Genomic DNA, 25,721 nt, shown 5'->3' with positions numbered 1-25,721 from the left:
ACTTCCCTGAGGTGAGGCCTCAGAAAAACTGAAACCTCCCAGGCCAGACGCTGAGGTGGAAGGAGAGCAGTGAAGTCAGAGAAGGCGAGTGGTTCGCAGAGGAAAGGAGGGCTGTTCTATTTCTGCTTGATCACCCCATTCCAGCTCACACTGATTCACAGGCGGAAGTGCCCCAGCCCTGCCACACCTCGACCCTGGCCTGCTGCCCAGGGCTGCTGCTCCTCAGGAAGAGCTGCCTTCCACATTCACAGGAGGCTGACTCCACAGCCTCCCAGGGGAATGCGAGGGGGGAAGAGCTGTGTTAAGGTGGACCGCCCAGCATGAGCTTCTCCAACACACAAGAGGCAACAAACTCCCACCAGGACTTGCTATGAGTGTGTAGGGGGAGGAGGGGGAGGGCAGATAGACTGCATTCACCTTCACACAGATTAGAATGCCCTTTTCAAAAGTTACTCAAATAGTATTTAAAACATCTCCTACTTAAAAAAAATTCTCCAAAATGGGGAATTACTAGAGTAAATCAACATGAAGAAAATGTCCCCTTAAGGAGAGCTTCCTTTCAGGAATCATGCCTGCAAAGAATGAGGCTTCCGGGATCCTCAGTTTTGCTGCATCTCCAGGAGAATCACTCTTAACTGAAGCCCCATTTACCCTATTGGCATCACTGGCCCTAATGAGGCCCGATTTCAGCTGGCCTCTATATTAAAGACAGGAAGTGAGGGGTGGACCTTTGCTTTTGCAAGTATGCTGCAAGCGAGCACTTGTACTCCTGGTGGGAATGTCAACTGCTACAGCCTGTGGGAGGCCAATCAGACTGTGTCAACCAAAAGCTTAAAGGTACATGCCCTTTGCTCCAGCAGCTCCTCTTTTAAGAGTTAATTTTACAGAAACACTTCAGGTCACAAAGACTGATGTGCAAAAATAGCTATAGTGACACTATTTCTGAGAACAAAAGTTAGCCACAACATTAATGTCCATCAGAAAGAAGTTGTTAAAAAAAAACATACGGCAAGTACCCATAATATGGAACCCCATGCAGACGTCAAAAAGACTTGAGGTAGATTTTTAAGTACCAACATGGAAAGATGCTGGTGATGTGCTATTCTGGTACCCAAAAAAGCTGTGGGCATTATTTAAAAGTGGTTCTCAACTGCCCCAGGGGACACTTGGCAATGTCCTGAGACTCTGGTTGTAACAACTGGGGGGCTGCTACTAGCATCTAGTCAGTGAAGGCCAGGGATGCTGTTAACAGTGCGAAGGACAACCACCCAAACACAGAATCATATAACTGAAATAGTGTTAAGGTTGAGAAATCCTGATTTAAAGGTTGATCACATGTTTTTGGAAAACAAAAAAGCCACGGAAGCTTGTATTTATATATGTTTTTTGTAAATACACAAATAAATGCCTAGAAGGACGGATGCTAAAAAATGGAACCCTGGAGAAGATAAGGGCCAATTGTCCCTCTGATGTACCTCCTTAATGGCTGATTTTTAAACAGTAAATAGGTATTCTTAAGTAATGAATCCATTTGTAATTGAAGTTCTGAAGGGAAAAAATTAAGTTGCAGTTCTCTTACGTAATATAGGTTATCAAAACCACCATCTTTCCGGAAAACAAGTCCTTTATCCTGCAGCAGCTGTATAGCATTCTTAAATATATTATGAATTGCCTTGGAAGTGGTGTCATTCCTAAGATCTGCCTGGGAAGAGGAAAAATAAAAAAATAGAAGAGAAGACATAAGTTCCATTTTACAGCATCTGAGAGAAACAACCTAAACCTATGAAATGAAAAATGAAAAAGATAATCTTTGATTTTTTTAAATATACAACTAAATTATTATCTACACTTCGCTCATATTTTTCATTAAAATTATGATTACATACAACCTCCTCCTAAGGACTTCAAAGAATTTTACACATATTGAAATAAGTTGTGGATTCCAAACGAAGAAAGTATTCAATAGTCTCCTTATTTTAAGTGGTGGAAGCAGCTGTGCAGAGACCTGTCAAAGGTGGACTCATGGGGCTGAAGGTGGTGAGGGGTCCTAGGCCACATGGAAGGAACCTTTGTGGCTGTCAGCTTTCAAGCTCCTCAATTTCAATATTGAATTTCAATTTCCAATATCCTCTTCTCTAAGAGACAAATTTGCCTCAGTACGGTACCAGGTCATCCTATTTTTATTCCCAAGGAAGCCAGGCTTCAGCTATATACCACCATGATTAAGTAGACTGTGTGATTACTAAGTTGAGGACTTTATTTCATCTCAGCTACCTCCTCCCTGGCATATGGTAGGTAACTGATAAAATTATTTGTGTAATGAATGGAAATAAATATCTCATTACAGAGGCTGTTTCTTGATTCCATTGGGGGTTTTCAGTTCATTCCTAAAACAAAGGAAGTAGTGAACAACAACTGTCCTTAAAGGTACAGATCCTTTTTTAATTGACAGAAATTTGTCAATACACTAGAAGGAAAAGCAGAAATTCTCAAGATGGTAGCATAAGTAGGGTGGCAGAAATCTCCTCCCAACACCATAGGTATTTCGAAAATACAGCGAATACAACTACTCCTAAAAGAGTGACTGGTGGATACAGTACATGAGCCAGGCTACACACCTGCAAGAGCCTAACATCTCATGGAAAAGGGTAGGATACAAAGCTGTGACCCCGTGAGACCCGAGCATTCCCCTCACCCCAGCTCACCCCAGCTCACCAGTGGGAGGAAGGGAATCAGAGTGGGGAGGGAGTGGAAGCAAAGGACTGCTAAATAACTAGCCCTGGTGGTCTGCCCCAGGAGCACAGACACACATAGCATGGTGCACTGGATATTGGAGGAGTGGAAAAGCAAGGTCTGAGACTGAGACTGTGAACAGGTTCCCACAGCCAGCTGCCCTGGGACAAAAGAAAAGCAGGTACTTTAAAAGTCTTAAAGGGACAAGGGTTTAACAGGTGGACAAAATCATCCTGGCACACTCAGCTCAGCAGGCTAGGAAATTTTAAGGAAATTTAGATGCCCTAACCTCCTGGGAGGCAAAGCAGCTCCAAAGCCCCTTGCAGCAATAAGCAGCCTACAGTTCCTTCCCCCCTACCCACCAGTACTGAAAGCAAACTGGCTGACCCACCATTGCTGAAAAGCTAGGGAGCAACCCCACCAACAGCAACCACACAGCTTAGCAAAGAGGCTTCTCCCTGCACATCACTAACTGGCGCACACTCAGAGGCCCCTTCCTGCGCGTCGTTGACCAGCACAGACAGCAGAGACCGGCACAGAGTCTGGGAGGCACAAAGGGGCTTTACTCTTGCAGCAGAACACATGCTGCTTGCCTGTGACCCCCGTCATTGCCCTCAGCCATCTCAAAGGCCATCCTGCCCACAGCAGCTTAGGGGATTAACCCAGAGGCTGCTCCCTGTGTGTGATTAACCAGCACAGACAGCGGAGACAGGGAAGGCGACCAGCAAGAAGGAAGGGACTTTGTTCTCCCAGCTGACACACGTGCCACTTGCTGGTGACCACTCTCATTGCCATGAAAAGGCAGAAGAACCTTGTTCAGTCCCAAATCCCTCAAACACCAGAGAGAGGGCTTGGTGAGACTGAAATCACCAATCTTCCTGAAAAAGAATTCAAAATAAAAGTCATAAGCATGCTGATGGAGCTACAGAGAAACATTTAAGAGCTAAGGGATAAATTCAGGAGGGAGATAACATAAATGAAACAAACAATGAAAGGATTTAAGAGCAGACTGGAAGAGGTAGAAGAGACTGTTCATGGAACAGAAATCAGAGAACAGGAATATAGAGTTGAGGGAGAGAGAAATGAAAGGATCTCTAGGAATGAAAGAATATTAAGAAAACTGCGTGACCAATCCAAATGGAACAATATTCCCATGATTGAGGTGCCAGAAGAAGAAGAGAGAGAAAAAGGGATAGAAAGTGTCTTTGAAGAAATAATTGATGCGGAGCCAAGATGGCGGCATGAGTAGAGCAGCAGAAATCTCCTCCCAAAATCACATATATTTTTGAAAATACAACAAATACAACTCTCCCTAAAAGAGACCAGAAGACACAAGACAACAGCCAGACTACATCCACACCTGCGAGAACCCAGTGCGTAGCAAAGGGGGTAAGATACAAGACGTGGCCCTGTGGAACCGGAGCGCCCCTCACCCCAGCTCCCGGCGGGATGAGAGGAGACAGAGCAGGGAGGGAGAGGGAGCCCAGGACTGCTGAACACCCAGCCCTAGCCATCCGCACTGGAGCACAGACACACAGTGCATGCGTAGGGTGATGGAAACTAAGGAAACAGAAGAGTAAGACCTGTGAGCGGGTCACCGCAGCCGGTGCCCCAGGGACAAAGAAAAGCGAGTGCTTTTTGAAAGTCTTAAAGGGACAGAGACCCCAAAGCTGGACAGAAGTGTCCCGGGACACTTAGCACAGCAGCTGGGAATCCTGGGGAACTCTGGGTACCCTAACCCCCTGTGCAGCAGGGCGGCTCAAAGGCCCATCACGGAGATAAACAGCCTTCCGGCCGTTTCCCCTCCAAAGCAGCTCCGCCATATCGGAGCAGCTGCCCGAGGCAGGCCACACCCACAGCAACTGCAGAGCTAAACTCCATGGCAGCCGGGCAAGAATCAGAGGCCCCATCTGCAGGCAGCTGCCTAGCACAAGCCGCTAGAGGTCGCTGTTCTCCAAGGAGAGGAAGGCCACAAACCAACAAGAAGGGACATTCTCCCAGCCGTCACTTGCGCCAACTCCGCAAACTATCTCTATCACGATGAAAAGGCAGAATCTGAGACAGACAAAAATCACAGAGTCAATATCTGAGAAGGAGATAGACCTAACCAATCTTCCTGAAAAAGAATTCAAAATAAAAATCATAAACATGCAGATGGAGATGCAGAGAAATATACAAGAGCTAAGGGATGATGTCTGGAGGGAGATTACAGAAGTGAAACAATCTCTGGAAGCATTTATAAGCAGAATGCATAAGATGCAAGAAGCCATTGATGGAATAGAAACCAGAGAACAGGAACGCATAGAAGCTGATGCAGAGAGAGATAAAGTATCTCCAGGAATGAAACAATATTAAGAGAACTGTGTGACCAATCCAAAAGGAACAATATCCGCATTATAGGGGTATCAGAAGAAGAAGAGAGAGAAAAAGGGATAGAAGGTGGCTTTGCAGAAATAATTGCTGATAACTTCCCCAAACTGGGGGAGGAAATAGTTGCTCAGACTACGGAAGTACACAGAACTCCCAACAGAAAGGACCCAAAGAGGACAACACCAAGACACATCATAATTAAAATGGCAAAGATCAACGACAAGGACAGAGTATTAAAGGCAGCCAGAGAGAGAAAAAAGGTCACCTACAAAGGAAAATCCATCAGGCTACCATCAGACTTCTCAACAGAAACCTTACAGGCCAGAAGAGAATGGCATGATATATTTAATGCAATAAAACAGAAAGGCCTTGAACCAAGGATACTGTATACAGCACAATTATCATTTAAATATGAAGGAGGGATTAAACAATTCCCAGACAAGCAGAAGTTGAGGGAATTGGCCTCCCACAAACCACCTCTACAGGGTCTTTTAGAAGGACAGCTCTAGATGGGAGCACTCCTAAAAAGAGCACAGAACAAAACACCCAACATATGAAGAATGGAGGAGGAGGAATAAAAAGGGAGAGAAATAATCATCAGCTGCATTTATAATAGCTCAATAAGTGAGTTAAATTAGACAGTAAGGTAGTAAAGAAGCTAACCTTGAACCTTTGGTAATCACGAATCTAAAGCCTGCAATGGCAATAAGTACATATCTTTCAATAATCACCCTAAATGTAAATGGACTGAATGCACCAAACAAAAGACACAGAGTAATAGAATGGATAAAAAAGCAAGACCCATCTATAGGCTGCCTACAAGAGACTCACCTCAAACCCAAAGACATGCACAGACTTAAAGTCAAGGGATGGAAAAAGATATCTTACGCAAACAACAGAGAGAAGAAAGCAGGTGTTGCAATACTAGTATCAGACAAAATAGAATTCAAAACAAAGAAAGTTACAAGAGATAAAGAAGGACACTACATAATGAAAAAGGGCTCAGTCCAACAAGAGGATATAACCATTATAAACATCTATGCACCCAATACAGGAGCACCAGCATATGTGAAAGAAATACTAACAGAACTAAAGGAGGAAATAGAATACAATCCATTCATTTTAGGAGACTTCAACACCACTCACTCCAAAGGACAGATTAACCAGACAGAAAATAAGTAAGGACACAGAGGCACTGAACAACACACTACAACAGATGGACCTAACAGACATCTACAGAACTCTACTCCCAAAAGCAGCAGGATACACATTCTTCTCAAGTGCACATGGAACATTTTCCAGAATAGACCACATACTAGGCCACAAAAAGAACCTCAGTAAATTCAAAAACACTGATATTCTACCAACCAACTTCTCAGATCACAATGGTATAAAACTAGAAATAAATTGTACAAAAATAAAAAGGCTCACAAATACATGGAGGCTTAACAACATGCCCCTAAAGAATCAATGGATCAATGACCAAATTAAAACAGAGATCAAGCAATATATGAAGACAAATGAAAACGACAGCACAACACCCTAACTTCTGTGGGACGCAGTGAAGGCAGTTCTAAGAGGAAAGTACATAGCAATCCAGGCCTATTTAAAGAAGGAAGAACAATCCCAAATGAATAGTCTAAAGTCACAATTATTGAAACTGGAAGAAGAACAAATGAGGCCCAAAGTCAGCAAAAAGAGGGACATAATAAAGATCAGAGAAGAAATAAATAAAATTGAGAAGAATAAAACAATAGAAAAAAATCACTGAAATCAAGAGCTGGTTCTTTGAAAAAATAACAAAATACATAAACCCCTAGACAGACTTAATAAGAAAAAATTAGAATCTACACATATAAAGAGAATCAGAAATGAGAAAGAAAAAATCACTACGGACACCACATTTAGGAGCATGTTGTTAAGCCTCCATGTACTTGTGAGCCTTTTTTTCTTTGTACAATTTATTTCTGTACAGAAATACAAAGAATTATTAGAGAATACTATGAAAGTCTATATGCTAACAAACTGGATAACCTAGAAGAAATGGACAATTTTCTAGAAAAATACAACTTTTCAAGACTGACCCAGAAAGAAACAGAAAATCTAAACAGGGCAATTAACAGCAATGAAATGGAATCGGTAATAAAAAAAACTACCCAAGAACAAAATTCCTGGACCAGACTAATTCACCGCTGAATTTTATCAGACATTTAGAGAAGACATAACACCCATTGTCCTTATAAAGTTTTCCAAAAAATAGAAGAGGAGGGAATACTTCCAGACTCATTCTGTGAAGCCAGCATCACTCTAATACCAAAACCAGGCAAAGATACCACAAAAAAAGGAAAACTACAGACCAATATCCCTGATGAACATAGTTGTAAAAATACTCAACAAAATATTAGCAAACCGAATTCAAAAACACATCAAGAGGATCATACACCATGATTAAGTGGGATTCATTCCAGGGGTGCAAGGATGGAAGGATGGTACAACATACGAAAATCCAACATCATCCACCAAATCAACAACAAGAAGGACAAAAACTACATGATCATCTCCATAGATGCTGAAAAAGCATTTGACAAAATTCAATATCCATTCATGATAAAAACTCTCAATGAAATGGGTATAGAGAGCAAGTACCTCAAAATAATAAAGGCCATAAATGACAAACCCACAGCCAACATCATACTTAACAGTGAGAAGCTGAAGGCTTTTCCTTTAAGATCAGAAACAAGACAAGGATGCCCACTTTCCCCACTTCTATTTAACATAGTACTGGAGGTCCTAGCCATGGCAATCAGACAACACAAAGAAATAAAAGGCATCCAGATTAGCAAGGAAGAAGTTAAACTGTCCCTGTTTGCAGATGACATGATATTGTACATAAAAAAACCCTAAAGACTCCACTCCAAAACTACTAGATCTAATATCTGAATTCAGCAAAGTTGTAGGATACAAAATTAACACACAGAAATCTGTTGCTTTCCTATACACTAATGAACAGCTAGCAGAGAGAGAAATCAGGAAAACAATTCCATTCACAATTGCATCAAAAAGAATAAAATACGTAGGAATAAATCTAACCAAGGAAGTGAAAGACCTATACCCTGAAAACTACAAGACACTCTTAAGAGAAATTAAAGAAGATACCAATAAATGGAAACACATCCCGTGCTCATGGATAGGAAGAATTAATATTGTCAAAATGGCCATCCTGCCTAAAGCAATCTACAGATTCAATGCAATGCCTATCAAATTACTGACAGCATTCTTCAGTGAACTGGAACAAATAGTTCTAAAATTCATATGGAACCACAAAAGACCCCGAATAGCCAAAGCAATCCTGAGAAGGAAGAATAAAGCAGGGGGGATCTCACTTCCCAACTTCAAGCTCTACTATAAAGCCATAGTAATCAAGACAATTTGGTACTATCACAAGAACAGACCCATAGAGCAGTGGAACAGAATAGAGTCCAGATATTAACCCAAGCATATATGGTCAATTAATATATGATAAAGGAGCTATGGATATACAATGGGAAATGACAGCTTCTTCAACAGCTGGTTTTGCCAAAACTGGACAGCTACATATAAGAGAATGAAACCAGATTACTGTCTAACTCCATATGCAAAAGTGAACTCGAAATGGATTAAAGACCTATAAGTCATGAAACCATAAAACTCTTAGAAGAAAACATAGGCAAAACTCTCTTTGACATAAACATTAACAACTTCATGAACATATCTCCCTGGGCAAGGGAAACAAAAGCTAAAATGAACAAGTGGGACTATATCAAACTAAAAAGCTTCTGTACAGCAAAGGACACCATCAGTAGAACAAAAAGGCATCCTACAGCATGGGAGAATATATTCATAAATGATATATCCGATAAGGGGGTGACATCCAAAATATACAAACAAAAAGAAAATAATCCAATTAAAAGATGGGCAGAGGAGCTGAACAGACACTTCTCCAAAGAAGAAATTCAGATGGCCAACAGACACATGAAAAGATGCTCCACATCATTAATCATCAGAGAAATGCAAATTAAAACCACAATATCACCTCACACCAGTTAGAATGGCCAACATTCAAAAGACAAACAACAAATGTTGGTGAGGATGTGGAGAAAGGGGAACCCTCCTCCACTGCTGGTGGGAATGTAAATTAGTTCAACCATTGTGGAAAGCAGTATGGAGATTCCTCAAAAAACTCAAAATAGAAATACCATTTGACCCAGGAATTCCACTGCTAGGAATTTACCCTAGGAATGCAGCAGCCCAGTTTGAAGAAGACATATGCACCCCTATGTTTAGCGCAGCACTATGTACAATAGCCAAGAAATGGAAACAACCTAAGTGTCCATCAGTAGATGAATGGATAAAGAAGATGTGGTACATATACACAATGGAATATTATTCAGCCATAAGAAGAAAACAAATCCTACCATTTGCAACAACATGGATGGAGCTAGAGGGTATTATGCTCTGTGAAATAAGCCAGGCAGAGAAAGACACGTATCAAATGATTTCACTCATCTGTGGAGTATAAGAACAAAGGAAAAACTGAAGGAACAAAACAGCAACAGACTCACAGAACCCAAGAATGGACTAATAGTTACCAAAGGGAAAGGGACTGGGGAGGATGGGTGGGAAGAGAGGGAGAAGGGGAAAAAGGGACATTACGATTAGCACATATAATAAGGGGGGGCACAGGGAAGGCAGTATAGCACAGAGAAGACAAGTAGTGATTCTATAGCATCTTACTATACTGATGGACAGTGACTGTAATGGGGTATGTGGTGGGGACTTGATGATGGGGGGAATGTAGTAACCACAATGTTGCTTATGTAAGTGTATATTAATGATACCAAAAAAAAGATACTAAAAGGGATGAGAGCTCCAAGGAAACGTGGCAAAGATTCTAAAGAAGTGTTTGAAAGCAAAGTCCTACCCCTAACGAAGGCACTTCTGAAGGCCATCTGGGGCAGCGTGCTTGAAATTTGCTGAAGACATTTCCCCCCAGTAATAGGGAGAGGAAAGAAACCCCCAAATGGCCTCAAGTGCTGACAATTCCATCACTCAAGAAACCTTTCTTTCTGGAAGAGGTCTCCCAAACAGGCACTGTTTTAATCACATAGATCTGGTGATGTTTAAAAACATGCTCTCTGGGACTGAAGAGGACAGTTTAATAACACTCTTGAATTAATAGTTTAATAAATTTTTCCTTAACAGAGGAGCAAGCTAGGGAATCTGGTCATTAGACCATTAGGGCCTAAAAGTTGACTAACGTTCCAGGTTATGACAACACCCATTCTCTGAAGGGAGAGTAAGGCCCAGAACTACTTGATGGCTCCCACAGGCAGAAAAGATATTTCAGTGTGTTTAGAATAAACATCTCACCTAACAAATCTCAGCTGCAATCTTACTCAGGGGGCTTTAGGCAAAGCTGTTTTTAATGTCATACATGAATGCTCTTATTTAGGGGAAGCATAATCAACCCAGTATAGATGCCACACAAAACTTTTAACTTCTTAATCTTTATAACTCTAAGGAGACTCTTCTTCTTTAGTTGGTTTAACATAAGGATGCAAAGGGTTGAGGGTTGACTTTATTGTTATCTCTTCCCAGTAAGGAAATAAACTGGAATCTAACTAGAAATGATTGTTACATGGTTATTTCAATTATTTCCATCATTAAAAATGACTCTTGGTTACTCCTAGACCATACAAAAAATGCAGCTCCTCCTCCCAGATTTCAGTAAGATTGAGCAGCAGGCAGCAAGAGTAGGCCTGCAGGATTAGAAGCAGTTTCAGCTGTGAACACGTAGGACCCAATAGAAAGAGCTCTCTATAAATATAAACAATATGCAAATCTTCATTTCCAAAAACATTTGCCTCGCCTGACCTCTGGACGTATTTCCCTACTGGTTATAAAAACAGAATCTCAAGGGTAGAGCCTCCAATCACCTCTTCTAGCCAGTAGCTTTTTCTGGCCTGGGATTTGTGTCTATGACAGCTTCATCTGATTTCAGGAAACCAAAATTGTTCAGAGACAAAAACAGTGACTGGCTGAATGTGCTAAGCCCTTCGCAGGCCTCTCCCTGTCACGGGTCAGGAACTGGGTGGATCTCTGAAATATATATAGTCTTCATTCCCAAACACACTCAACATTTATCCAGCTGTCAAAGAACACAATGGTTTGTCAAGGTCTGCTTATCATGTTTCTGGATTTGCTAAGGAGGGCCACTAGGGAAAAAAGAAAGGGGGAAAAATACTCAAATCCACTCTCCCCCTGCTTCTACACTATAACATCATCACAGTGATTTCTGTGGAAGTGCCAAAGGATCTAGAGGCTTTCAGCATCATCGTAAAGCATCCTTAGTCTCCCAGGCTCAATTTAATGACACTGGCCTCCTCAACCAGAGCTTTGTGAGGGAATAATTCACAATTTATGGAAAAACAGTTTCCAAAGACAGAGCAAATGTAGTGCCACCTTCATTCATTTACTTTTAAACCTAGCACACTGGGCAGACACAAGTTTCTGCTCTAAGTATTTTCACCAAGATACGCCCAAGTTCCCCAAGGACTGTTGTGAGTGGAGGCAGCTTTTGGTCCTCAGCGTCCTCAAATCTCTCTAATTAATTATAGCTATCACAGAAGAGCTGGCTCACAGGAAGAATGTAGCCTTTGCTAAGCTTCAAAGTTTCCTTTCAAACATGCCGACAGAGTGGCCAGAAGTCCCAGGAGGCCAGCCTGGCATTAAGTCTCCTCTGAATGATTAAGTGGAAAGGTCAATGTTGCTGTCAGCGGACAGCTAGAGAGCTGCAACTTTTCAGAAACAACGATGGCACAGAACAAAAGGGACAGTCCTGACCCTCTCCACCTGGGTGTTTCCTGAAGCTCTATCTCTCATCTCCATGTATGAAATCACGGGTTACTGGGCACATAGCCGGGTGCCAGAAGAGATAATTAGGCTTGCAAATGAACCTGAGAAGCAGTGGTCATGACTAGGTCAGGATGGAGACCTGGTATCCGTTCCACCAGAATCATGAAGAGTAACTTTTGCTACCTAACAAGGGTATTCACAGCAGCCCTGTTGGTAATGGCAAGACTGGAAAACATCCAAACAGTGCAAGAATGGAGAGACTAGTTAAATTATGGTATGTGGAACAAAAGATTATTACATAGAGGCAGATGAATGTGTACAGGTAGGAAAGGATCTCTAAGACACAATATTCAATGAAAAGCTAGGTATTGTGTTTAGCATGTTGCCATTTGTTTAAAAAAATGGGACACAACTAAATCTAGTTTATATATGCACAGACTATCTCTGGAAGGATATTCATGAGACCAGTAATGATATCTTTGGGGAAAGGCGGTGGGAGGGAGGAAGGGAAAGAAATTTACTTTGAAGTAGGTATTTTCAGGGCCTATTTAAATTGTTCAAAGCCATCATTCCTTCTATCAACAAATAATTATTGAGAACTTACTTTGTACCAATCCTGTTCTACACCCTGGTTCTAGAAAGCAAAGAACAAGACAGACAAGACCTCTGCTCTTATAGAATTTAAATTCTGGCAGAGGAACAGGCCAGCAAACAAATACCAGTGATATCGTGAGATATGAAAATCAGGTGATAACATAATACGGAAACAGAGAAGATGGTCAGGAAGGGAAAGAAGGTGGCATTTAAACAGAGGTCATTCTCTGGCAGGATAAATTAAATAAATATGAGTCATGCTATAATACTAAAAATCCTAAAAGCTGCAATGAAAGGGAAAATCAAAAACTAAAGTCTCAACTGATTCTTAATTCTAAGCAAATTAGTAAACACCAAACAACTTAAGCTCATCTGTAACACTAGGGGTGAATGAATGGGGACAGCTCTTTCCAGGAGGAATAAGAGATTACTTGAGTGTTCCTTGAAATTTTTACTTATCAACCAGACTAAATACAACTTGGTCTCTACTCAAACTCCTAAAGCACAATAGTTTAACCTTATTCAGGAGAAGACGGAACAAGTCATTAAAAAACCTTGGTTCAAGTTCAAGAATCACTCTGCTGGTCAATAAATCATCTTGAAAGGATAGTCACCTCTTCTCATCTATTTCTTTCCTCATCTAGCTCCTGCTGAAGATTAACTACCCACCTCAGTAAGTACTAAGAACTAAGTTACAAACCTTAACTTTTTTTTTCTACCCACAGATAAAGCTTATTGAGGTGAAGTAAAGAGGGAAAAAGGAGAGGTCCATTCTTATTTCAAATTCTTAGTCGTCAGTGACCTTTCCAGAACAGAAACAGCATATGATAGAACTATAGTCTCTATCCCTGGGCCCACCTTCTGAGTCTTAATGCCATGGTCACATTCACCTACACCCTTCAGCTGCAGATTTAGGATAGGAGACTTGAATTCTCATGTGAGCATGTTACACTTACTAGTTCAGAGCAGGTACTGTGAATCATAGGCTGATTGGCAATTGACAGCAGTGACTCCACCATTTCCAATTCCTGCTGGTAAAATGTTTGTACTTTGTTCTCCACAAGGAATTCTTTGGCTTTCTCACTCAGCAAACACGTAAGACTGGCAAGATCCAAGGCACCTGGATGACTGCTGGGGGAAAATTTAAAAAGCCCTGCAGAAAACCATCCCTTTTGTTGCTTTTTGGGGTGCATAAAATTGAAACATAGCAAGGAAATGCAACACTATATTGGTGCTTGTTTTTAACATAAAGGGCAATTTATACTGTGGTTGTTTGAAAGGATGAGGCAGAACTATGGGAACTAAGATATTCAGGACAGCTTTAGAAAAAAAAAAGCCAAGCTAAAAAGAGTAGATTAGATATGGTCCCAGTTTTGTAAAAAAGCAAGTGACAACTCACAAAATATATGGGTGAACATCCATGTTTGTGTATGCATAGAAGAAAAAAGCCTGCTAGGATACACGTCAGTCTATGAACAATGGGAACCTCTGGGAAGTGGTACTCAAATGGCAGGAGATAGGAAAATGGAGGACTTCCACTTTATAGAGGTCTACAGTTTAGTTTTTTTTTTTTAACATAATTTTTAGGAATATGTAACAAATACACATACAAAAATTTAAAGAGTACACAGCAAAATGTTTCCTCTTTATCCTCCTTCCAATTCCCCAGAAGCCACTGATTGTTATCCTGACATCCCACCCCAGAGTTCTTGATGTCATCTACTAGCAAATATGCATATATTCTTAATCCTCCTGTTTCCGCCCCCACACACACACCACAGTAAAATCATTCCTGGTTGGGAACAGCTGGATTCATTTTTTGCAGTTTTTATCACGATGTGTCACAATGTGGTGTTGTGACTGTGATGGGACATGGTGGTTTTCTTTAGTTTCTGGCCTTGGGGCTCACTGGACTTTTTAGAGCTGTGTGTTTAAAGTTTTTATGGAACTTAAAAGCATTTCAGCCATTATTTTATCATACATTTGCTCTCTCCACTCCCTCAGGGACTCCAATTACACATATTTTCCTCACAACCACCTCAGAACATCTCTACTATTATTACCTCCCCACAAGACCTACAGGAGATGAGGGGACTTGTTCACAGCCCCACGGTGAGTAAGTGGGTGGCTCAGGATTTGAACCCAGGCCCACCCCGGCGTCTGGGCTCCTACTGCTTGGCCTTAATGCTGTGGTCACATCTTCAGCAGTGACAGGCTGTAACTTACCTTAGTGCCTCTTTTTTCTCTAGGGCTGGGCTGCTGAAAGGCCGGTCATAAATCTTCCGGTAGATGCTGGGCAGCTCAAGCAGCCTTGCAATCTGAATGCTACACACTGGATCATCAACTTTATCTAACAGGCCACAGAAATTATACGGATATCAGTTATTTCCCAAGTACAAATTACTGCTAGGATGACAGTAAATGAGGCACTCAGTGGGTTTCTTCCCTCATGGGTATCCAGGGATCTTTCATTCTAGATGCAATAAATGGTTCCCAGTCATCCTTCCAGGGGAAATTTGATGTCAGGGGCTTGGTTAGGAGCAGATTGGGACTAGGAAAACATATTAGCTTATTCACTCCTCTGTACAATGGTGGACACAGGGATTTTATTTTATGAGGTTTCCAAAAACCAGCCCAAGCAGTGCAAAGATCGGGGACTGTCGTATTTCTGATAAGCTAATTTTTTTTCAAAGTTAATGGACTCAAAAGAAATCTCTATCATTTTAAAGAATATGGACACTCTGCCCTAAATGGGTTGACACTTAGAACTTTAAAGTACTCTAGAAACTCTATTATGTTGTCCAAATAAATTTGCCAGCTATATATAATAAATCATTTGTTTTCTTTCCTATTTAGTTACCTCTCTTCAAAATAAAATTAGGAAGTGCTGCTTTTCTAAAGAAAGCATGTCATGAAATATAATTTCCTCCATTAAACAGAATTAAATATTTTTGTCTAAACTTTTTAGAAGCTTGATTTTTAGCCAAACAGGAGTTAACTGTACATACACCCAAAATAACAAACAATGTGGCAGAAATATCTTGTGCTTACAATAAGCAGTTGCATGAATTTCTCGCTCTTCTCTGTATGTGCGGATATAACCTCTGATCCGGATAATGTCTCCAATTTCTATCTTTGTTCTCTGCTCAATGGTCTCTTGCAGCTTCGTAAGCTGGGAGGTTAAGCTCAGCTCTCTTGCACTTGGAGCAGCTGTAGGTCCAGAATGAAAGGGAGCGATGCATAACATAATCACTCCCACCATTATTTGTGAGGTCATTTTAGGGTAAAACCAACACAAGACATTTATTGCAGTTCTGATTAGTTGCTCTACTGCAGGAAGTGTTGTTAACCTTTTGAAATCCTGAGGAACTTTCTGAAGTCGGCATAACCTTTTGAAACTATCTGAATAAAAGGCATAAACTATTGCTTACTCAGAAGTAGGGTGAAGGGAACAGAGACTAGGAAGAGGCTTGACAACTCAAGTGGGTGAGTTCTGATGTGGCTCCAAAGTCTTCTTTCCCACCCCTGCATTGCCAGTGCAGTCAAAGGGCTCTAAGTGGTCCTGAGCTGAATTCTACATGAGTTCAGCTAGCTTCGGTGGCAACAACTCTAAACAACCTTTTAAAGTATCCTTGCAGGGAGAGAGGTCTGGCATAAGGGCAGCCCCCAAGTCTCCATTTGCAGTTCTGTTTATGGGGAAGGCAAATTCACCTTTGGCTGATTTACCACCTATGTGCTCAACACCCTAGTCTCTCACCTCTCGTATTTGTTGGGTAAGCAGGCTAATCTCTACAGGCTAATCTGTCTGTCTCTCGATCACACACACACACATGCACACACATACTCACTTAAAAACTATACCACTTAAAACTGTAAGCCTAAGCAACTTGATGGTGAAAAGAACCCAATGCACATTTAATTCTAGATAATTTTTATCATTCAAATTTACTTCCATATTAATAATAATAGCCACCAGTGTTTGGGTAATACAGGTTCCGTTCTAAGGACTTTGGAATGTATTAGCACATCTAATCCTCACAGCCAACTCCTATTTATTATTAGCGCCAATTTATAGATGGGGAAACCAAGTCACAGAGAGGTCAAGCCACTTGCCTAAAGTAAAACTAGTACCCCACAAAGCTGAAGTTTGAACCCAGGCAGTTTCTGATTCAGGAGACTCCTTTTATTCTTTATTTTCTGCTGCCTGCCTGACCCATGAGTATTCTCATATTTTCCACGCTTATAGCCAGCATGTAAACAATTTTGTGTTCTGATTTTCTGCGGAGCATAATTGCAAATACATATATGTATCCACAGAATCTGTACAACTCAGCACTTTAAGTAACATTACAGCATTCTGCCATGTTAATATTCCAGTTTAGCCAGATTATTTAGCTAGTCTCATTAAATATTTCAACCACCTCCCTTTTATACTGTTTTATTTTTATTTTTATCACTAACTCTGTATGGGGCTTAGTGGTCAGCTCTTGGGTAATGCATAATGCAGTCAGGCAGACATGGCTGAAATCTCAGCTGTGTGACCTTGGGCAGGCTGCTTAACCTCACAGTGCCTATTTCCTGATAATAAGAACAGAGTCCATCTCATTCATAAAGATATTGTACATGATCTAAGTTAACTCTTATATCATGAATTTAGCACAATGTTAGATCCATAGGAGATTTTCAATAAATGTCAGCTATTTGTGAAAATGAATAATTAAGCCCTACAGAAAATATGATTTTTTCTTTGGGGTCTTTCATTGGGGATTACTGGATAGAGAAATACAAACAGGTTTATAGTTCACTGCATATTACCAGAATGTTTGCCAGAAAAAAAAACTAATCAAACCGTTCTTCCTTTACAAGATGGCACCAACAAGCATTGTGTGCAGGCCCGCAGCCTTTACACTGTCTTTAGTCATTTGAATTTTTAATACCTTAAAAAATGCATAATGATGCTGTTTTATTTTATTTTGCTTTTAAACTGCCAGAGAGGCTACATATTTTGACACAAGATGAACTACTCTCTGTATTTTTTATGTATAAGCCCTTCATCTTTTTGAATACTTTATATTAGGTTCTGGAAATTTTCTTAGGGAAGCTTTATCAGTTATGCCAATTACACCCACTCTCCCCATTCCACTGCTTTCTCTTTTATGTTTATTCAATTTCATTTTATTACATAAAAGTTTAAAAAAATCTTTTAGCTTACCCTCTTGTTGGTAAAGATAGCTTTCAATGCTTTAGTAATTAGGGACTTATGAGAGTTTAACATATATACCACCATACTTATTGCAGTGAATATACAACTCTATCTTCTTTGGGTTATTTCATATAAGCTTCAAGATAGGGATCACACTTACTCTTTTTTAATTTTATTACCTACCTAAACCAACATTTGTTAAATGCTGATTTATTTCCTATGTTGTATTTCTGGTTTGTCATGTACTAGGGTTCTTATAATGGAATGAATTCTCTTTTAGGTCTATGATCAAATTTTCTGCTTTTTAATATAATACAACTTAGATAACAGTAGCTTTGTAATATGCAGAGTCATCACTTTTCTCTTAACACATTGCCATACCAAGGGAAAAGCAACGTAGGGAGCACAGGGAGCTCTGTGTCTCCAGGAACCAACACCTAGGTATCTAGACACAATCACTTTTAAAGTTACTCAGCTTGCTGGGTTTCTTCCACAAATACCTAAGTACTACTTTTTACGAAGTTATTTCACCAGTGTTCCTGTCCCCAAGTCCTCTTCCACTTAGGCTGACTTTCAAATGTATGATAACAAATGTTTTATACAGTGCTGCTGCAATGATCAGATGGAAGGCTGGTCTGAGGAAGAGGCCCAGCTTTTGTCTAAAGGGCCAGGCAAACTGCTGAAAGAAGGGCTCGACATATGTAATCTAATGACTATGATGGAGGGCTCCAGCCTGACAGCATATCATTTTACGTAGCCTATTCCACCCCTTTAAAATTCTAGTATTAAGGGCCAAGCTTTCTTAACTTTCTCAGAAGCTAAGTCCAAATGGTACATTCAACATGACATTTATAGTAGTTAATATAATATTCATATACATTAATGGGCTAGGAAGTGATTCTGGCTCAGACTAAATTTTCTTTAAAAAAATTAGTCTTGTTGGCCACTTTCCAGTGGGAAGCTTTTAAACTGAGAGCAATTAAATTAAAAGGAGAGAATGAGTTGGGAACCATTTTAAAATGTCTCTTCATATACAACATGATGAGAATGAGTTTCAGGCCTCTTCCTGTACTCTACTAGTCTCAAAGCAATTTCCAATTAAGGCCACCCACTGTGACTATTCATCTGATCATTTACTTACAGATATTTTAAAAATCTCACTCTTGGTATTAATAACCATTTTATCTAAAAAATTATTGAGTATAAAAGTCATATAATAATCCTGATGGTATCATTTTTTTAGAAAAGAAGTTTATTTTGAAAATAAAAACAATATCTAAAACTACAGCCCATGGGTTAAATTCATCTACAACCTCATTTTATAAATAAAGTTTTATTGGAACACAACCATGCCCATTTGTTTATCTGTCTATGGCTGCTTCTGAGTTACATGGCAGTGTTGAATAGTTGAGAGGCAGACCACATGGCCCACAAGGCAGAAAACATTTACTACGGCCCTGTACAGAAAAAGTTTGCTGACCTTCTGTCTGAAAGAAGTATGCATATCTAAATTACACCTTCTGTTTGAAGACTGTGACAATACAATAACCATGGATCTGCAAATGACTTTATACCATAGATATATATGAAAATTCAAATATCTGTGTTAAAGGTTTATTTTTTGCCTGTGAGATGTCTGCATAAAAACCTGTTTTGTCTCTTAATTTTCTTTTTTTATCTACAAAACTTCCTAAGCAAAGCAGTGCCACTGATTTAGATGTCCACAAACTGGGAAATGGGAATACCAAAGTTAAGTAAAACTGATGGCCAAATGCTAAATGTAAATACATCAGAAAATTCAACAAAGGAGCATTCCACTGGTCAGTATAACCAAAATAGGAAGCTGAGATTCTGACAGGTAATGGCAGAAAGGAGAGAAGAAACCACTCTAGGGTTGCACACTCTCACAATGTGTAACGTGAGGAGACAGACACTACATGTTACATATCAGAGCAGGCAGTATTACTGAACAGCCCTGCTGTTTATGCCACCATACTGTGTATGTTGTAAAAAAGAGAAAACAAGGCCCTAAATACTGTACCTTCTCAAGAACCAAAATCATTCCAATATTGCACAGTATTTTTTTAATATTATGAAATTAAGAAATTTAAAAAAATACCGAAGAACTATTAAAAGCTACTCAAGAAATTTCAAATGCTTTTTCCATTATAGTCATGTTCAATATAAAATTTTAAAGTTCTTTTTCAGTTTATACTATTTAATAGCTAATTTCAAAGGAATCCTATCTTACCCTCTCATCTCAGAATTTCTGGTATATCTGTTTGAACATGTAGAAATTTCAGAAAATCTGGCTCATGGCAGCATAGAAGTCAGTGGCAACCTTTTAAGAGTAAAAGTCTTCAAAATAATAAGTCAAGTGATAAGCCCAGGCCAAGAGAATTCTAACCTGAACAGCAATTAGGCTAAAACAACTTAACTTGCATAATAACAGACATGGTAAAAATGAAATGCTGAAATCCTAGTAACCTGCTTCCGTTCCATCCCATCAGCTTAGGAGGAAGGGAGCACTGAAGAAATGGGACAAAGAAAAACAACTGGCTTCCCTATGTCTCAGTTTGCAGAGTAGCCAAAGCTCTGGGTACAGGGCTTCAAGCTGATCAACGTAAATCACCAGTGCATAAATGTGAAAATTTAGCTCTATAGCTGTCTGGTAAGTTATCTTGTGTAAAACCCATTGATTAGTTGAAAAGCAGAGTGGCAAACAAAATTACCTGACGAAGGCTCAGTATTGTCCAACTTTTTCCAACAGATGCAGTTTATAACTCCAGTGCTATCATCCACTGTAAGAGAAGCAGAAAGGGGTAGAAGAGGGATTTGGGCATTGTTGGTGAATGAGCATGATGACATTTTTCAATAGCCTGGTTGGGCAAATCTCTTGGCAAACTCTGTTTCTACCTTTAGAAATAATCTCTTACTAATACACCCGTGGGAAATGCTTATCTGCATATATCAATGTAATACATGAGCCCAGTGGAATGTAGTCAACATTTCATCCACTCTACCTGACAGATACTAACGGTTGTTGTCTACACCTCTCCTAAAAAATGGTGTCCTCAGGAAGTTAAGTGCAAAAACCTCAATAACTGCTAACATACAAAATCTGCTTTGCTCTCCTACCGGGAAACAAGAGAGGATTGCATGGTCTGTGGTTAGAGGCACTTAGAGGGTAACCTTGTCACCATTTGCTCTTTCACCAGCTCACCAACTTACCAAGACAAAAGCATTGAAAGTCTTTTTGGCCTGACCTCTCTTTAAACGAGCTTCTGCCCAGTTCTTATTACTGCTGGGCACGTATGGAAAGCCATGTACATCACTGAAGGTTAACACTTTATTTTCATAATAGAAAATAATTCTATGTTGGTCACACAAACAATACTGGTATGGCTCATTTTACCCCTAGTGCAAAGACCTGAAGAATTCCTGTTGCACTTGGTGCTGGGGAATGTCCTCAAAAAGACACGACTGCCAGTTAATGCAAGAAGTAGACCCCACCAATCAAAGGCTCCTCACCACCTCCTCTTTTATTGGAATGTGGGTTCTGCCTGACTTCTCCTCTCACAGAGGCTGCCTCAAGGACACAGCCTTGAGATAGTGATTGGTTTTGAGACCATCTGGACTGTATACATGACGACCCAATCATGGTGACTTTAAGATTTGACAAGTGATCTACTCACCTTGTGGCCACTCAAGACAAGCCTCATACGTAAGTTCCCTTCTTATTAAACCTGCCTCCTACCAACCTGGAGTGGCCTGCCTCTTTTCTTCAGTCTTTCCCTGCCCTCTAAGTACAGGGGCAGGTTTCAGATTATACGTGGGAAGCTTCTGAAGACCTTGCAGACCAACACTTAGCTTTATAACAGCAGAGGAATTTGGAGATGTTTGCTATGGGATGATAAGTGGTTTTTTTTTTGCGTAGTTTCTGGCAAACTCAGAACAAGGGCTGTTAAGCATGGAGTCGGTGAGCTTAAAGGTTTTAAAAACATCATCAGCTGGACTGTTGTAAAAGCACATGTAATATTGAAAAACATAAGGCAACATTTTTTAATTGCTGGTTTAAGTCTGTGTTGAAAGGAGAAGCCAAGAATACCTATTATACTAAAATTAATTCTAGATGGATTTTATTAAATATAAAACAAGTAAACTTAAGAGGGTAAGAAGAAAATAAAGGTAAATACTTTTTAAGCTTGGACTTATAATTGGTTCTTTAAGACTTCTTTAAGGAGATCTGAAAATCTGAATTCATTTTAAGAAGTCTGATATATTCGACCAACTAAACATTAATACTATACTGCAATTTTCCAAATGTTAGGTTTAGTATCTTAATATATACTGTTCATGGAAATTAATAAGGAAAAGACCAAGACCACTAGAGAAAAAGTGGCAAAGGAAAAGAATATGTAAGTCATGGAAGATATATGAGTGGCCTACACTAAATTCATTAGGTACCTGAGAAAAAAAGAAGCAAATTTAAATAATTTCTCAACTACTAGAATGACAAATATTGAAAATACTGATAGTCTCATACGTTATTAGTGGGAGTGTGGATTCATACGAAAGTTCTAAAAAGCAAGTTTGGAAATGTTTTGAATTTTGAAATATATGTATCTTCTGACTTAGTAATTACTTCTAGAAATTTATTCTGGGGAGAAAAACAGAATAAACAGAGATATATACAACTTGCAAAAGGCTGTTCATTGCAATATTGTTTATAGTAATCGAAGTTAGAAATCACCTAAATGTTTATGACTATAGAATTGAGTAAATAAATTATAATGGCATAACATGAGAATAAAAGTTATGAAGATTTATTCATTGATGTTAAAAGATATTCATGTAAAACAAATCTTATACATAATCTAATTTATGTAAAACATTAAATAGTATATTTTGACAGAAATTATTTTAAGACATTAAAATGTTAACAGGAGTTTCTTTTAGAGTGTAGGGAAGGAACTCCACATTCGATGTTATATGTTGACTATAAGCTCATTTCAGAACTATTTAGAGAGAAATAATGTATAATAGTATGAGGAAATAAGGCATATCTATATTAGGAAGAATGGTCACCCAAACAATGACATTGTTTTTGTCTTAATAGGGTTTCACACAACTTCCATGTACTTCATTAAAATTTTCTGTAATTTTAAATTTTATTTTAAAATGACTATTATTTTAAGAAGCAAAAAAACCAGTAAGAATATTGAGTTAAATAATGCATGACACTTCTAGGCTTACCACTTCTCTGGTCAGTTTAAAATCTTAATTTATAAGGGGGAGTCAAAAAATACCAGTACATGAACATTTATTCTAGAAAATGTGAGGGCATTCTGGCCTTAACTGTACAGCCTGGGAGTCTAGATCTGGGCTTGAGTTGCTGCCAGGCGATCTGTCACCAAACCTTCGGACTGTGTAACCTCTCAAGGCAGATCCTGGGCCCTGGCGCCAAGGCCTGCCTGGCTGCTGGAATGCCCCGGAAGGGGACATCCATGCTGTGCTACACAACGTCCCTCCCAGCTGAGCAGCACCACCTGGCCTTTTGTTTCAGCTATGGGATGAGTCAGTGTGAGCAGGAAGCACCCCCGGCAGACGCCTGTGGTAAGGCAGGTGGAGCAGGACAGAGGACAGCAGGAGTGGCCCCCTGGCAGGCAGCCCAAGAGCCACGAAGCGCCTAAGGACAGCAGGGAAGCTATCCCCGAGTACAGCTCTACCTTGAAGGCCTCACAAGAATTAAAGTCACAAAAGTGTTTCTCTCAATTACTTCCATCTTCAGATGCTTTTCATTTTCCCATAGCCCACAGATGCTTTACTCTCTAATAACAGCCACTCTAAGGAAAAGGATTTATTGGGGAAGAGTCAAACATACTACCTTAATCTTTTTATAATGGAAAAAGGGATTAAGTGAAGGTTATAAGCAGAATATCTGGCCTGGTGCTAGTGCCAAGACTGACATCCTCAAACAGCCTCGTTTGTTTGATCTAAAAACCAGAGAAGTAAAAGACAAATGTAGCTGATTTTTTGGGGTGGGGTAGGGAGGAAGAGGGGGGAGAAAAAAAATCAAACTGAATTATCTGGGACTGTACAGCACATTGGAGCCAGCAAATGGATTGGACCTATAAGCCTCTATCAGTGGAAACTTAGCAAGTGACTAAGCCTTAGTTTTCTCTTCTACAAAATGGAAATGGTATCTGTATCCTGTATTTCAAAAGACTAGGGGGAGAATAACGTAAATTAAGCATGTAAAAATGCTTGGTAAACTGAAACTATTACTTCATCACTGGTATTTGGAGATGAAGTATTTTACTATACTACAGATAATGTACTCGTCCACAGCTGAGTATGCTATAGGAACTTAGTGAGTACTTGTTGAGCTGTCTGGAGAAAAATAGAATACCTTTGGTAAAATAAAACAGAGAAGAAATCCAGTATGGGGATGCCTGACAAGACGATCTATTTCAGAGTTTAAAAAAAATACATGCTGGGAAGAAGCAGAGGGCATGCAAAACCTCATCTCTCACGTTATTTTATAAGCAAAGGACAATCACCTTCAGGAAAATGAATACATGTGGAAGAAATGTAATGATATTGTATCTGTACATTATCACAGACTGCCAATGAAATGTTCTTAATCACCTAGTTCAACTGCCTTTTATCTTTCCCCATGCAGAGCAAGAATATAAATCCAAGGTTAACACAACAGAAAGTGAAAATATCAATTATAGCAAAGGTTTGGAATCCAAGTTAAGCTTCCTACAAAATATCTAGCATGGCTTAACTACAGAGATTTTATAGCTGCACATAGTAATGTATCAAAATGCACTAAACTCAATGAAAACAAATTAAGTCCTATGACATTAAACTTACCAGTTTGCCAGTATCCAAACTACAGAAACCCTTTATCTAATAATCTCTGTCATCAAGAGGGAGGGGAAAATTTCTGATAATGGCTATTTATTCCTTTGAGTACCAAAAGGTATTTTTAAAAAACTGTTCTGGATATAAATCTTAGAAATTTTTTCATACTCCCTTTGTTTCTAAAAAGCCTTTAATTAATATTAATTTGGCTTTTTTATTTTTAACGGTGTCAATATAAATATATATTACTATCCTTTGCTATTTATAGCTATGACCTAGGTATCAGGTGTCTGTCCCTGATTAGCCAGTGATCCTATACTGCTGTATTTTAATTCTTTGACTTCCTAACTCCCCAGAGCTGTCACTTGACTGTATTCATCAGTATCATTCCTACCTGTTGCCTTATTTTACATTTAGTCCATGTCAGCAGCTCCAGGAGGCTCCCAATAGAGGACAAGCACATGGGCTTTGTCAGAGTCCCCGGCTGTACAGAAAGGCTGGGGTTACTTTCAAATTCAGTGCTCTGCTAACTAGTAAAGACACAATTGTTCTTACCTCCATAACTGTAGAAAGCATCTCTTTCTCTCACTCCAATTACAGTTCCCAGGATATCTACCTGTTTTATTGGATGCCCATTGTACAAAAATATACCTGAAATTAAAAAAAAGAAAAAGGTAGAAAGTCCATATAATGTATGACTATGTTTTCTGCTTTGGTAAAATCCCCATCAGTGGGGATAGGGGTGGAACGTAGATGCCAAAATCAGCAGTATGCTGCTTGCTGAAATCCCAAACTGAAGAATCAGCCCTTGACCTGTGGCAAGCTCCAAGAAATTCAGGTACCTTTTCCTCAAGGGTCGCAAGTAAAAAGTTTGGCTTTAAAGAAGCTTATACTAGTACTGAAAGGAGAAAATCAGTGTTGCCAACTAGATTTGATTATCTTCTTTCCATTTGTGAAAATGAAATGTACCTGCGTGTAGAACTCTCACAAGGGGCCTGGAAACAGAGCATTGTACTTTGAGAGACTGGAAAGGGAGAGAGGAAAGCTGCTTTGG

General features: G+C 39.6%; 1 protein-coding gene across 11 annotated transcripts in view; it reads right to left on the bottom strand.

Moving 5' to 3' along the window:
• The window catches only part of STN1 (STN1 subunit of CST complex), a 40,036-nt gene that overhangs the window by 9,071 nt on the left and 5,244 nt on the right, over window positions 1–25,721 (bottom strand). For 8 of the 11 annotated variants that reach the window (XM_073240475.1, XM_073240476.1, XM_073240473.1 and 5 more), the window contains exons 3-8: window positions 25,223–25,318; window positions 20,527–20,595; window positions 15,643–15,801; window positions 14,818–14,941; window positions 13,548–13,722; window positions 1,580–1,702 (exon numbers count right to left, since the gene is read on the bottom strand). In XM_073240475.1, coding sequence (XP_073096576.1) covers window positions 1,580–1,702; window positions 13,548–13,722; window positions 14,818–14,941; window positions 15,643–15,801; window positions 20,527–20,595; window positions 25,223–25,318 — 746 coding nt within the window. The remainder of the gene's footprint in view (window positions 1–1,579; window positions 1,703–13,547; window positions 13,723–14,817; window positions 14,942–15,642; window positions 15,802–20,526; window positions 20,596–25,222; window positions 25,319–25,721) is intronic. The other 3 variants (XM_017671606.3, XM_073240479.1, XM_073240478.1) reach the window with 3 other exon arrangements.

Source organism: Manis javanica, chromosome 7 (genome assembly GCF_040802235.1).
Source record: "Manis javanica isolate MJ-LG chromosome 7, MJ_LKY, whole genome shotgun sequence".
Taxonomy (NCBI): Eukaryota; Metazoa; Chordata; class Mammalia; order Pholidota; family Manidae; genus Manis; species Manis javanica.
This window is presented reverse-complemented; position numbering and strand designations above follow the sequence as displayed.